We start from the raw sequence: 14,677 nt of genomic DNA, 5'->3' as shown, positions 1-14,677 counted from the left end.
GTCCTTGTCACCTTGTAGAGCCAAGTTGATTAACTTGGCTCCACCAGAAAGAGACTCTGTCAGCACCAGAAAGAGACTCTGGGTCCTGGCCACCAGACCAGTTCCTACCCAGGCCCCACAGTAGCCTGATTATAGAGTAGAGCAGGAGCCTGCCCAGCTCCATGGCGGGGAAAGGGGCATTCTGGGTAGCACTGATGCACTATCCGTACCTTAAACACAAACATCTCCCCTCGGAAGAGGGCCACTGTGTTGAAGTTGCCATCGCAGATGTTGGGTTTGGCACCTGGAGTGGATGGTCGGTCCCCCAGAGGTGGCCGAGGGGGCCTGGGCTGCCGCTCATGTTTCCTCTCAGATGGCGAGTGGATCCTGCGGACCGGGAGTGTAGGAAGGGGCCTTGTGGGCTCCAGAGGCTCGGCTGGGGGTCCTGGAGAGAGGGGCTGGATCTTAGGGAGGGCCCAGCTTCCCCCTTCTGTCATCTACCATTATCCCAGCACTACATAGGCAGTTCCAGGTCAAGTCTGTCCCTCCGACTTCTTGTACCTTCTCCCTGACTTAATAGCTCAGTCTCTGCGAACATAGATGGAAACAGCTCTGGTTGGGGACCTTCACTCTCCACCCCCAAGTCTGGCATCTTCCCTTTTTAAGAAGAAACCTTGCCAGTGTCCTGCCTTCCGGCCAGTGTCCTGCCTTCCGGCCAGTGTCCTGCCTTCCGGCCAGTGTCCCACACCCTCCTTTGCTGTTCCCTGCCACAGAGGCTGGACTTTCCTAACCACCTCTACTCTTCAACCAACTTCGAAAGAGCTTCAGCTCCATTTTCTTTCTTTCTTTCTTTTTTAAAAATATTTATTTATTATTATATGTAAGTACACTGTAGCTGTCCTCAGACACACCAGGAGAGGGCATCAGATCTCATTAAGGATGGTTGTGAGCCACCATGTGGTTGCTGGGATTTAAACTCATGACCTCTGGAAGAGCAGTTGGTGCTCTTAACCACTGAGCCATCTCACCAGCCCTCAGCTCCATTTCCTACCCAAACCACTTGCCAAGATCACCAATGACCTCTGGGTTTTGGAATCCAACAGTTATCAACTCAAACTCTATTGATGCAGTGACTCATCTCGGGAATCTTGGTTACTCAGAGGGCCTGGGATGGAGCCAGACAGCATGTTTTCAGGGTCTCAGGTGAAGCCCATGTCACCGGCCTGAGACCCACACATTGGCTTGCAAGATTCTGGAAACATCTGCCTTGAACCATGCTCCTCCTTCTCCAGGGCTTGCAAGGTTTGTCTGTCCTTGGGGGCTGCTCTGTTTGCTTCCACTGGGGTGTTCACCCTACTCCAAAGGCTGGGTTCTCTTGGGTCTCTTTTTTTCCTTCCATCCGTAGTGCCTCCAACTTGGGCAGCTCATGGCGATCACCTAGGAGATGTTTACACCTCTAGATCCTCAGGAAGCTCTCGAGATGGACTCACTCAAATCTTTGAGGTGAGAGCTTGGTGTCAGTAGCTTTTTATAAGACTCCTAAGATGATTCCTAAGGGCAACCCAGCTGAGAGTCACTGCTCTGAGGGGCTCATTCAGGTGCCTGGCTTTAGAGACCCTAAGAGCTGTCCTCTGACAGTCTGTGGTGATAGATAAGCTTTGTACCTGTACTGTCAATCTTGTTGCCTCTGGTCACATGCACATATGGCTATTAAGTACTTAAAGTGAGTGGCTAATTCTTAGTGACCAAAGAACTGAAACCTCAGTGTAAATATTATAAATTTAAATTAACTTCTTTCTTCCTTCCTTTCTTTCTTCCTTTCTTTCATTCTTTCTTTCTTTATTTCCTTCTTTTTCAAAATGTATTTTCTCTGTGTAGCTCTGGCTATCCCGAAACACACTCTGTAGACCAGGTTGGCCTCAAACTCAGAGATTCTCCTGTCTCTGCCTCCCAAGTGCTGGGATTAAAGGCATGCACCTCTACCACCACCACTACCTGGCTAACATTTAAATTTTAATAGCTATTTGTAACTAGTAACTATGTATTATACACTAACGTCCCCAAGTGCATAGCCACTGGTCTGTGAACTGCAGATGAGAAATCTTATCATTCTATAATTACAAAGACCAGAGCACCCTCAACCCCTACTTTTTTTTTTTTTTTTTTTTTTTAAAGACAGGGTCTCATGTGTCAGTGGCTGGCCTCAAACTCCTTATGTAGCAAAGAGATGAATTTGAGCTTCTGATCGTCTAGAAGACTGGGATTATAGGTGTGTGCTACCACATCTGGTTCATATGGTTCTGGGGTACAATGGGTTCCAATTGTAGGGCTTCGTGTGGGCTAGGGAGGCACTTTACGGCTGAGCTACACCCATAGCAAACTCACAACTCTCGGTTCTCTTGACTTGTTGCTTTTTTCCCTCGTCCCCATATTGGATCTCTCAGCAGATCCTGTCCATTCCGCCTTTGAAATAGCTTTAGTACTGGCTACCCACCCTGCCTCCTGCGGCTTCACCTGCTCTCATGCAGCATCTGGTTGCTGCACCTCCTCCCTTGCTTTTGCTCCCCAGCATTTGCTCAAATGAACTGCTCTTCCCATTTCAGCCAACCTGATTAGAACCTCCATGCCAGTCTTCACTTGTCCTTGGCAGTGTGACAGGATTGTCATATCTTATTAAGACAGCAAGCTAGCTTCTCATCTGCCCTAAGATCACAGATCCAGTTATGACACCCTTCCTCCGGCAGATGTGTGACTCTCCTAAGTGAGAGTGTACCTGGTCCCCATCTATTAGAGGGAGGTAATGGCGAACAGGAGGTGGCAGGGAAAGGGGTGGAAAAGAGGGAGGAAGTGGGCCTTACCTCACTTGGTCCCCTAGGTTTCCCAGTGTGCTAGGGGACCTCATTAAAGTCAACACAGAGACACAGCAGCAACGCTGACGCTGACGACAGGCAAGGCTCCAACCCCCAACCCGCCACAGCCCACTCCCGCAATAGTGACCCTCCCCTCCCCTACTACACACACCGTAAATCTTCTGGATGCCCTGGAGATCATCCTGCGGCAGTTTGAAGTTGTGCGTCTCCATGTATTGGTAGAAGGGAGCCATGATAGCACTGGGGTCATTAGAGTGCTCCAGGCCCAGTGCATGGCCCAGTTCATGCACAGCCACCAAGAAGAGGTCATTGCCTGCGGAGAAGGACATAAGAGGTGCCCAGGGCACCCACTGTGTATCAGTCAGGCTGTTACTTAGCATAACCCGTATCCCTGACCTTTGGCTAGACATTGGGGATATAGAAAAATTAGTCTTTGCACATATATATGTACATATATCTATATATATGTACATATATACAAATATACATGTGTACACATATGTGTACACATACACGCCTCTTGGTACAGAGGAGTACATGCAGAATGGCTACACAGTATTCAGGCACTTGGGTGCTTTAACAGATGTAGAAAGATTGCAAACTTATTTTAAGGTACTAAGGATTGAATCTTTGGCCCTTGCATATAACACTGAGCTATCTCCCCAGATCTCTTTTATTTTTTATTTTGAGGCCTTGAACATGCAATCCTCCTGCCTTAGTCTCCAAGTAGCCGGGATTGCATGTTTGTGCTACTAAGTCCCATTTGGACTGGAGGGACATGCTCAGGGAAGATACCATCAGGGAGAAGCTTGACTCTTGAGCGGTAAGACATGAGTCTGAAGAATGGATTCAGGGTTAGGGAGGAAGAGGGTGGAGTGGCATTCCTGGCAAGGGACTGCTCTAACCCAGGTCCAGGGACAAGCAGTTCATTCCATCTGGCTCAAAAACAAAGTGCTAGGGGAGGGCCAGGGAGAGATGAGGTCAGCCAGGCTGGCAAGCAGGGCTCTGTGATGCCCTACAAAGGAATTTGGATCCGTTTCTTGGCCATGGGTGTGTGTGTGGGGGTCAGGGATAGCAGAAGAGGTTGGGCAGAATGAAGTCACCCTGTTTGCCATTGGAGAGGGGATTAGAGGCAAAGGAGACTTGAGGCAGGTAGATCAATAGGATCAGTTCAGAAGGTGGGGTGCAGGTGAGGTGCTATTAGGCAGAAGCAAAGAAACTGGCAAAACAGAAGGCAAAGTCCTGGTTAGTCGTCATCTCCAGGGGGCCTGGTGTGAGTAGGAAAAGCTGGGGAGGAGGGTGGCAGGGCAGCAGGACCCTAGTCCTGGAGCGACCAGCTAAAATCAAGGTGAGGAGTGGCGAACAGCTGGGAACACAATCCTAGTACTGAAATCAGACACAGGATGCCAGACATGAAACTGAGGGGCAGCACACTGTCCGAGAAGAGACAGCCCCACCTTCATTTTCCAGTGCCATACCTTCAGGCTTTGTGAACTCAGGCCAACACCCGAACCCCAATATGCTCATTTGTAGAAAGGAGAAACTGGACCTGTCTCATTGGTTACGTGAGGACTGAATACCCAACAGGTGTAAGATGGCATGGCATAGCTGGGAATGGTTCGTCTGCTGCTACAGGCACAAAAGATGTGAGCTGGACCAGAGCAAGCCGGTTAACAAGAAAGGTTGGCGGGCTTTCAGCAACCAGATTCTCTTAAAGCTAGCGACCGTCATGATGTTTCTCCTTTAAGCCTTGGGTAGGGCAAGGCCTGAATTGGTAGGCATTAAGTAACCATAGTATTGGGAAAGAACGCTATGGCCAAGGAGTTGGGCAGGATACTGTAGTCATGGTTCTGGCTCCTCCTGCTCAATCTCTGTCATTTGTTCACACCCGGGACCTTTTTCTTATCTTCCCTCTTACCTATGCCTGAGTCTCTTTCTGTCATCTCAGAGTCCACCATGAGTTGGGAACATCGTTGCCTACTCTGCTCTGGCATCCCTGGCAGAGTTGCCTTACTTAAGGCCTCTGGAGAGTCAGATGTGGGTGGGGGTTATCGAGTTATCTGGCATTTCTGAGTAAAGTCTTCAGAAAAGAGAAGAACTCCACAGACCAGACCCAGACTGACTCTCCTGACACCGACACTCATCATCAAGCCACCTTTGAGCAAGGGAGAGGAGTGGGGGAGGGGGATGGGCGAGATCACTGCAAGGTTGGCCAAAAGCCTGGGCTGGCCTGCTGAGGCAGGAGAAAGCCAGGTTGCCCCCACACCCCTACCCGCTCACCCCCCGCACCCCCGCTCCTTGCTCAGGTCCTGGTCCCTTCAGCGGCAGGGAAGCAGTGAGCTCATCTTTTAGCTCCACTCCAAAGGTGGCTGCTAGAGCTGGCAGAAGGCAGCCCAGTTTCCTGGGGCCTGTCCTGGCTCTGCTCCTGGCTTGCTGATCCACCTGGACAAGCTGTTCGGGCCTTTCTCCTGAGCAGGCCTCTCCTTGGGAACACCCACAGGGACCTCAGCAGGGAGCTAGGGAGCCCTGGGTGCGCTCCACCATTGCCTTTGGCCTGTGCCCAGTTCTGTGACCACTGAGATCGCTTGACGGAAGAAGTCCTATGGGTTTGTTCCCAGGACTTAAAGGAAGAAGAGACTAGGAAGCTAGCTAGCATCCTACCACACAGAACCGGGAAAGCTTTGGTGAGGAGAGGGGAGGAGAGGGCAGCCACACTGAGCTTGTGAGGGGACACCGAGGGATGGGGGGGTCAGCTATGGAGAAGAACCTAGTGCCTTATGGAGAAGAGGCTCTCAGGGTCTTCACCGCCCCCCCCAGAGGGTGGGAGGCAGGAAGCAGAGTGATCAGAACACAGTTTGGGCAGCTCTGCCATGTTCTAGCAGTGTGCCATTTTTAAGATCTCTTTCTCTGCAGTGAAGAGAATAATGGCTGCCTTTCTCCTAAGAGCAGAGTCAAGGATTAGTGAGTCAGTGTAAAAAGTGCCCATGTCAGGTCCTGGCACAGGTGGATTATTACACAGTACCTCTGTTGTGTTGAGAGGACAACTGTGTGTGTTCTGGAAGTCTCTGTGCTGTGTAGCATAACAATCTGCGTGGCTACTCCACTGGACCTTGCCTTTTTAGGGTGGACTCCATCACTAGGGACTCCCATCTTCCTGACTCTAACAGCGCCAGCCCCAAGGCATTTCCCGTCACCCCCACAGTCTCCCCAGCACTGTCCCCTCCACCTAGAAGACCCCCTTCCTTTAATGTTCTCCCTAGTGCCTTCTCTCAGGAAACAGGCCTGGCTCTTCCAGCTGGCAGAGAATGCTGCCTTCTCCACTCTGACAGCATTTTAATCTCAGGCACCTTTAGGAACCAGCCACATCCCAGTCTTCATTAGTTACAGCCACAGGTGCATCCTCTACCCCAAGACTGAGATTCTTGGGGGCAGTAGCCTCAGAAAATGGCTCAGTGTTGCCTGCGTCTGATGTGGTAAGGTGTTAGTACCCAGAAGGGGATAGTACCAAACTGCAGTCATTTTCCAAATGCTGTTCATGGACCACTTGTCCCCTGTGGGGATGGTAAAGGCGTGACATCTTGCTTCCACATCTGGCTCTGCTACCTTCCAACTGTGACTTTTTCAACACCCAGCAGCTTCACTTCCGTCACCTGTAATCCCTACCTCCTTGGTGGGGCATGGGTTAGTGACCTAAGTGTGGAAAGGTTCTGTCCTGTGAAGCAGGGTGTGGTCATGAAGGCTCTTCCTGGCTTGTCACCTTCCTCTGGGACACTCAGGGCTGGTCCCCTCCCGGCAGAGCTGAGAAAGCATCTGCTGACCTCACTGCTTGACTCACTTGAAAGAAATGGGGACAGAGGAAGTTTAATAAAAGTGGCTTTAAAGTGTGCTGGGCTAGCTTGCCCCTTTGCATACTTCAGTGGAATGGGGAATGAGAATGACATGCATAATTCAGTGGTATTCTGGGGAGCTGCATGTGTGCATGCATGTGTGTGTGCGTGCATGCATGTGCATACACATGCATGCACATGTTGTATGCATGGGCACAGGCATACTTACTTGTGGGGGCATGGATGTGGAGATTAGAGATTGATGTTGAGAATTCTCTATTGCTCTCCATCCTTCCATCATTTATTTATTTTGAAACAGGGTCTCTCAATAAACCTAATGCTTGCTGCTTTGGCTAGCCTGGCTGGCCAGGGAGCCCACAGTATGTGCCCATTTCTGTCCCCCAGCTTGGGGTGACAGGTGAGCATTGCCATAGTATCTTTTATGTGGGTGTCCAGGATCATAATTCAGGTCCTCTTGCTTGTATAGTATGCACGTTACACACTGAGCCTTCTTCCCTGTTTCACCTTCCCCATCCTCCCAAACAGGATCTCTGTATTCCAGGCTGGCCTGGAACCTACTATGTTGCCCACCCTGGTCTCAGAACTGTGACAATCTTCCTGCCTTGTCTTCGTGAGTGAGTATAGGAAGGCTTTTAAACACTGGGCAGTGAGGTTTGTGATTCAGGAAGTTTGCGTTCAGATATAAACTATATCCTTCCTTCCTTCTTTCTTTCCTTCCTTCTTTCCTCCCTTTCTTCCTCACTTCTAAGCAGGATAGCTTGAATCATCCATGTTTCCTGATGAAGTGAACAAAATGTATTAATACCACCAAAGAAAGATCCTACCTCAAAAGTGAAGCTAAGTCCAGTCAGCCCGCTCTACTTAGCAGTACTTAGGAGTCATGAGGAATAAGACAGGTTAAAGGTGAACCCGAGTCTCATCACGCAAATGACTATACTCGGGGCAGTTTCTTCCATGCAAGACAGGGACCTGGGGGGCCAGGGTGTATTGTAAATGGTAAGACTTTAAAAGAGTGTGTGATGTGGATCTCCTTTGGATCCCGGTTCAAGCCAACAACTGTAAAAGACTTCTGTGGTAGCTGGGGAGCCTGCCAGAGGGTATGAGATTATGTGTCTGTATGTTTGTAGGGGCCACTACCTGTGCATGTGGGTATATGGAGGCCAGAAGTCAGTTTTGGGTGTTGTTGCATCTTGTGTTTTGAGACAGGGTCTCTCCCTGGGTCTGGAGCATCCTGTCTAGGCTAGGCTGCTTAGCCAGCAAGATCCAGGTATTCCTGTCTCCAGCTCTCCAGTGCTGGGAGTCCAAGCATGTGGCACCACATCTGGCTTTTTCACAAGGGTTCTGGGAATCAAACTCAGGTCTCTGTACTCGCAAGGCCAGGATTTTACTCGTGCTCCAGATGTTGCTTGTATGGCAAGCACTTTACCCGTGCTCCAGGAGTCAGAGTTTAAGAAGTTGTTAACTTCACTGAGTTTGATAATGATTTTGTGGTTACGTAAAATTAGGCACAGCTAATGGTGCCTGGTACAGGTCAAGGTCTGAGAATGATAAGGTTTGTTTCCTGACACCTTATCAGTTACCACAGTCATTTGTTGACGTCACTCCAACACTAAGAATAAGATAAATGACTAGGTACACAAAGGGTCAGGAAAGTTATCCAGGACGGAGGAGAGATGACGACAAGCCAGGGGAAATGGAGCTTCATGGGAAACAAGAGGACAATGACATCGTCTCACGGCTCCTGGGCTGCACCTTGGCCAATCCACCTCCCGGGCCAGTTTTGGGCAGAGGCTGAGAGGAGCAAACCCCTGACTCACACAGTGGTCTGGTGGGTCCTCAGGGAGAATCCCGCCTACCTACACCACACATGGCTTCTGAGGGAAGGGACTATGAAAAGCCTGCCAGCACCCATAAGCTGCACCAAACAGGGAGAGGTGTTTGCTGTCTTCCACACTTGGTCCAGCCTAAGGATCAAGATCTCCAGGGACAGGATTTCATGTTTCTAAAAGACCCTTGGTGGTTCACATGGTTAGGCTGGGTAGGGAAACTTCAAGGACAGAGATGCTTCTCAAGACTGGATTCTGCATTCTTAAATGTCTAGGTGATCCTCATGGGTCCTGTAGTTTGAGATCCATGGAAGCTCAGCATGGTGGCTGAAGGTATGGGCTCCAGGTTTGTCATACCCAAATTCCAAACCTCGTTTAACTACTCACTATAGGACCTTAGACAGAATAATGTTTCTATGTACCTTAGTTTGCCTATCTGTAAAATGGGGGACAGTGATACCCACTTACGGCATGATGTGTGGAAGGCACTTGGTATGGACCTTAGAACCTTAACATAGCCATGAATTACTATCATTATAAAGGCTGAATCCCCTGCCCCTCCTTCCTCCTGACTCTTGTTGATTTTCTTGGCACTCCTGCTGCAACAGCCTTCCTTATGACAGGATTACTTATGTAGACACTAGACCCTGCCTGCCCCCCTTAATTAAATGCTTAGGTATCCTTTGGTCTTTTCCGGACTTTGTACCATGTCACAGCAGCATTGGAGGAGACCTTAGCGATGACTTAATCTGTCCCTTTGTCTCCGCTTCCTGTATGCTGGGATTACAGGTGTGTAGCACCACTCCTTGCTCATGCCAGGGACTGAACCGGGGCTTTCTGAGTCCAAGGCAAAGACTCACCAGTTGAGCTACATCCTTAGGATGCTATTGAACTCCAGTACTGCTACCTACCAGTTACGTCACTTGAGCCCTGAGCTCTTCATCTTAAAAATGGACATGAGTTGGCACAATGGCTCAGTGGATAATGATACTTGCTACCAAGCACAATGAGCCGAGTTCGAGCCCCAGAACGTACCTGGTGGGAGGAAAGAAAGAACTCCCACAAGTTGTCCTCTGAACTCTCTATAGTATACACTTACTCCACAAATAAAAGCTAACCAACTTGGGCTGGAGAGATAGCTCAGCGGGTAAGAGCACTGACTGCTCTTCCTGAGTTCAAATCCCAGTAACCACATGGTGGCTCACAACCATCCATAATGAGATCTGACTCCCTCTTCTGGTGTGTCTGAAGACAGTAACAGTGTATTTAGAAACAATAATAAATAAATCTTTAAAAAAAAAAAGCTAACCAACTAAATGTAATAAATAGATTATTGGGCCAGTGAGATGCCTGTAGGTAAAGGTACCTGTCACCAGATGTGGCCACCTGAGTCTGACTCCTGAGACCAATACAATGGAAGGAGAAAACTGACCTTCCCAAGTTGTCTTCTGACCTCCCATGGCATGTGCACACTGATACGACACAACACACACACACACACACACACACACACACACACACACACACACAAATGAATGTAATAAAAAATTTAAATGGACATAACACTGTGTCCTTTCCCACTTCTAAGCAAGTGTCTTGTGAGTTCATATAGACAAACTCTTTAATGAGGAGAGCTATTGCTGCCCAATACTGACTGCTATTTTGTGAGTATCCACACCACCACAATGGTGCAGAGCAAGTTATCTGAGGTGCTAGGATAGTTACACCACAGCTTAGAGTAACTTTGGGGCTGGAACCCATGCCTTTTGCATCTCAAGCTCCACTTTCATGTCTTCTAACCTGTTTCTTCAGCCACTAACACCATCTTCTTATTCATGGTGCTATCCTGCCTCAGACCAATTAGACTAACTCCTAGGTGGCCTCACCCATCTTTGTGGCTCTGGCCCTGATGGATCAAGTGTTGAATATTATCAGAGGCCACAGTTCTTGCTCTCTTGGTTCTTAGTTCTTAGACAAGAAGCTCTGGAAAGCAGGTCTCTCATCAATGGTGTTCTCCCAGTGCATCCTTGTTCGTCTTTCTCTAACAGCTGACCAGTCCAGCAGCCCCCCCCCCCATCATGTCCTTACCATCGTGGTTGGCATTTCCTAGTGTCCAGGGCTCATCTGAATCAAAGTGAGTGTCTCCTCCAATTCCTGGGCCAGGAAAGTAGGCATGGGCTAGGAATCCCCCTTCACCATCAAATGGGGAGCTGTCACCATGGAAACCAGAAGCAAAGAAGATCATGATGTCTGCCTCCTTACGGTCACTTTTGATCTCATGGTATGGCACCTCTTCAAAGGTCAGCGGGGTCACCTTCTGCCACACATCGAAAGCCTGACGAATAGCCTTCCGTGTGTCCAGCTCACCCACCTTTGGGGTATAATTGTGAATGCTGGTGAGAGAGAGAGGGTCATTAGAAAGAAATACAGAATCAGGGATCAGTGGGGCTAAAAGGGGCATCAGAGAAGCATGGTCCAGTGGCCTTCACATTTTGAGTCCTAGGATTCTATCTACGGAGATGCTTCAGGAGCTGAGGAACATGCTGACTAGGAAGTACACTGGGCCCCTCCGTCAGAGCAGCTTTGTTCCCTTCAGAGTTTTTATTCCTGACAAGATTTGTGTTGCATAAGTGATTCCATCCCATGTGTAGTAAAAAAATTAGTAGATCAAATTCTCTAAGTTTAACTCTTCCTCTTCCGGTAGATAAAATATATACATTTGTAAACGTCACAGCCATGTTGCAATAGTTCAGAGGCACTTAAGTAAACAGGAGCTAACTATTGCTGGCTTATCAGCAACTGGTGCATGGCAGCACATGACTTAATCCAGCACCTGGCTTAGCTCTTTAAGGTAACTATATCTATGGCGCACGGCTCTCTACGATAGAACATGGCTTCTTACAGTGCTCTGTCCCATGAGTGCCTGGGGCATGGGTCATCTTAGGGGACAGATGGGAAGGAAGGAGAGGTTTAGAGACGTTGGATAATGGAAGGTAAGGCTAGAACTCGGTTAGGAACTTTTTCCCTCTTCTCTTGATCTGTTCCTCGTCTTTGGGAGACCCAAGGGTCTTCTAACCTAGACTCTCCTTACGGTTCCTTCTCTTTTTGAAAAAAAAAAAAAAAAGAAAAATTAAAAGAAAGAAATCCTGTTCTGATCTTGACATCTCCTCAGTAAGAAAAGTTTCACTTTGGGCTGGAGAGATGGCTCAGCAGTTAAGAGCACTGACTCTTCTGAAGGTCCTGAGTTCAAATCCCAGCAACCACATGGTAGCTCACAACCACCCGTAATGAGATCTGATGCCATCTCTTGGTACATCTGAAGACAGCTACAGTTCACTTAGATATAATAATAAATAAATCTTTAAAAAAAAAAAAGAAAGAAAAGTTTCGCTTTAACCCAATCATCTCTGTCTTAGGTCCTTTTTACTGTACCTGGAGAGTCTGAGATGGCCAGAGTTGTAAGAGGTGTCAAGCAGAGCTTATTGGAGCCTCCCCTAGCTTGGTCCTTGCCCATGCTCTCTGTGAACCCGGGTGTCTGGCTCTGCTGTGTCGGGTTTTGTTATTAATGTCTCGGTGACTGTGGGGCTGGAGAGAGAACCTGCTTTGCACCTTAGGCACGGAATGACGCGGTTGTGACCCATGCCTTTATTCCTTACTCTCCTTAGGAAACAGCTGAGGCTCTGCACTGAGCATCTTGGGTGTGAGGTCTGTCAGGCTGAAATCAGAGATCCAGCAGAAGCAGAGCAATTTGCAAGCACTAACAGCGAGCGAGCCTAACAACTAAACAGTTCATACCCTGGGTTCAGTGACTAAAAACTGTAGATGGCTAGAACACAACTAAGAGTCCCAAAGGACCAGGGGAACCAGGGAACCTGAGGGCAGAGTCACCTGGAAGACAAGGTCCCAGGCTCTCAGACCCTCGTCTTAATGTCCACATGTCTGGCCTTTGTCCTGATTCTCACACTTCTTGAGACATAACTACCATGTGAACCTCAGAAGCTTGGACAGGAAAAACAGAGTGAGCATGGGGGGGGGTCAAAGGCAAGGGGGGGCACAGCACCTGTAGGTGATATGTTTCTGTCTCCACTTCTGTCCAGTTAGGGCATAACGCTTATTCCTCCTCCTCCTGCTCAAGTGGGGATGATCAGGGACGCCACATCGAGGTTTCTTCATCCACCTGGTCAGAGAGAAGGCACACACACACACACACACACACACACACATTGTGGTTACTGAGCACTCTAGGACGGTGCTGCCCAGTTCCCAGCCCCATAATGAACGGCAGTAACACATTCTCAGCTTAGATTCTGGGACCCCCGACTCTGCATGCCTCCAGCAGGAATTTGATAGACTGACTGACTGACTGACGAATTCATTCACTCCCAAGGAGAAACACTCGAGTTTAAGAAATCCTTAAGAGACTGGAGTCAGCAGACAGTTGTAAGTTCTGATTCTACCAATGGAGGAGCTCAGGTAAGGGGTCAAATCAACATGAACCTCAGTTTTCTCATCAGCATCAGAACTGCAATGAAATCCTAACTCCCAGATCAGTCTACAACATTCCACATGATCTAGCCCCTGCTCATGTGTCCAGCAACTTGTTACCCTTCAGGAAGACAGCCAGCCACAGTGGTGCCTTGCTGGTCTCTGAAGATGGTAACCAACCATTCTTACTCTGGAGTCTTTGCGTTTGCCGTCTGCTTTGCTTCTGACCCTCTGTCTTTATGTGGCTTGTTCCTCTGTGTCATTAAGGTCCCTGCCCTTCAGACAGAGCTCCCCTGAAGGACCGGTCCACAGCAGCCTGCCTATCTTGCTTAATGTTTCCTCATAACGATTATCACTCCTCGAAACGTAAGCATCTGCTTTCTTGTCTACTCTCTGCTTCGTTTTTCCTTGCCAGATTTTGAGCTGCATGAGGATAGGAGAGTTACCTGTAACTCCAGGGCTGGCACGGTGCCTCACAGAGAGAGGGGTCAATAACAATTTCTTAACCTACAACAGACTGACTGAATAAATGAATGACCCACAGCTCTTCATGCAGGGGACAAGCATGAAAGGCAGTAGCTTTCATTCCAGGTGTTTAAGAAGTGGCTAAATGTCCAGGTACAGACCCGTAAAGCCAGGACTTGGCAGGCTGAGGCGGGAGGACCTAGTTTGCTGCAGGCAAACCTAGTCTATACAGTGAGACCCTGACTCAAAATAAAAGTAAATTCTGAACAGCATGGAGAATGCAATTTTCTGTAGCAATTATTACATTATATTGGTGTGTGTGTGTGTGTGTGTGTGTGTGTGTGTGTGTGTTTCCTCCCAAGACAGACTTCTCTGTATAGCTTTGGCTATCCTGGAAATCATTCTGTAAACCAGATTGGCCTTGAACTCAGAGAGATCTGCCTGCCTCTGCCTCCAGAGTGCTGGGAGTGAAGATGCACACCACCAGTGCCCAGTTTATATTGTGGTTTTAAATGTTAATGTGTTGCTTCTAATAATGGCAGATTCTCTGAGAACAGCAATCACATTACATTTGTCCTTTGGCCCCAAAGCTAGTCTAGTGCAAGGAACTCAGTAAATCTTGATAAACTTGATGATTATCAGGTTAAGGCACATCAGGAAAGAAGCCTGAGACATCCTGGGGATTTAAGAAGGGCCCAGGTGGGAGACTTAAAAGCTGCAAGTGACTAGGGCCACACAGCCCTGCACTTTTATATTTCTTCACTGGCCTAACAACCGACCCACTGAACTTGGCATTGCTGGAAGGGAAAATGTCTGACCTCATTCGCAGCTGTTAAAGCAGTTACCATTGGCAATGCAGAAGAGAAGAAAGTCCATTTTAACTGCCTAAGAAAAGGCCCTAAAGGGAGCCAGCCAGGCCTTCCTCATCTTTCACACCTCGCTCACACAGAGAGTGTGCACACTCACAGGTGTAATGTGCCATGACAGCATCCGTGTAACATCCATGTTAACATTGGCAGTCCCCACACATGTGTGCTCTCTTAGAAGACTTTGAGTTGAGATCTTGCTAGGTAGCCCAAGCTGGCTTCAAACTCATGATCCTTCTAACTCCATCTCCTGTGTGTTAGGATTGAAAGCAGTCACAACTACTCCTGGATTGCTTTTATTGTATTTACATTTTAAAAATTATTCATTTATTATTATT

General features: G+C 48.4%; 1 protein-coding gene across 1 annotated transcript in view; it reads right to left on the bottom strand.

The window, feature by feature from the left end:
- Mmp24 (matrix metallopeptidase 24) overlaps nt 1-14,677 on the bottom strand; it is a 43,395-nt gene that overhangs the window by 7,685 nt on the left and 21,033 nt on the right. The window contains exons 3-6 of the mRNA XM_031372435.1: nt 12,584-12,700; nt 10,612-10,916; nt 3,001-3,162; nt 210-424 (exon numbers count right to left, since the gene is read on the bottom strand). Of these exons, the coding sequence (XP_031228295.1) occupies nt 210-424; nt 3,001-3,162; nt 10,612-10,916; nt 12,584-12,700 (799 nt within the window). The remainder of the gene's footprint in view (nt 1-209; nt 425-3,000; nt 3,163-10,611; nt 10,917-12,583; nt 12,701-14,677) is intronic.

This window comes from Mastomys coucha, unplaced genomic scaffold, assembly GCF_008632895.1.
Source record: "Mastomys coucha isolate ucsf_1 unplaced genomic scaffold, UCSF_Mcou_1 pScaffold15, whole genome shotgun sequence".
Classification (NCBI taxonomy): domain Eukaryota; kingdom Metazoa; phylum Chordata; class Mammalia; order Rodentia; family Muridae; genus Mastomys; species Mastomys coucha.
The sequence above is the reverse complement of the archived record's forward strand: the minus strand, read 5'-3'. Positions and strand labels throughout refer to the sequence as shown.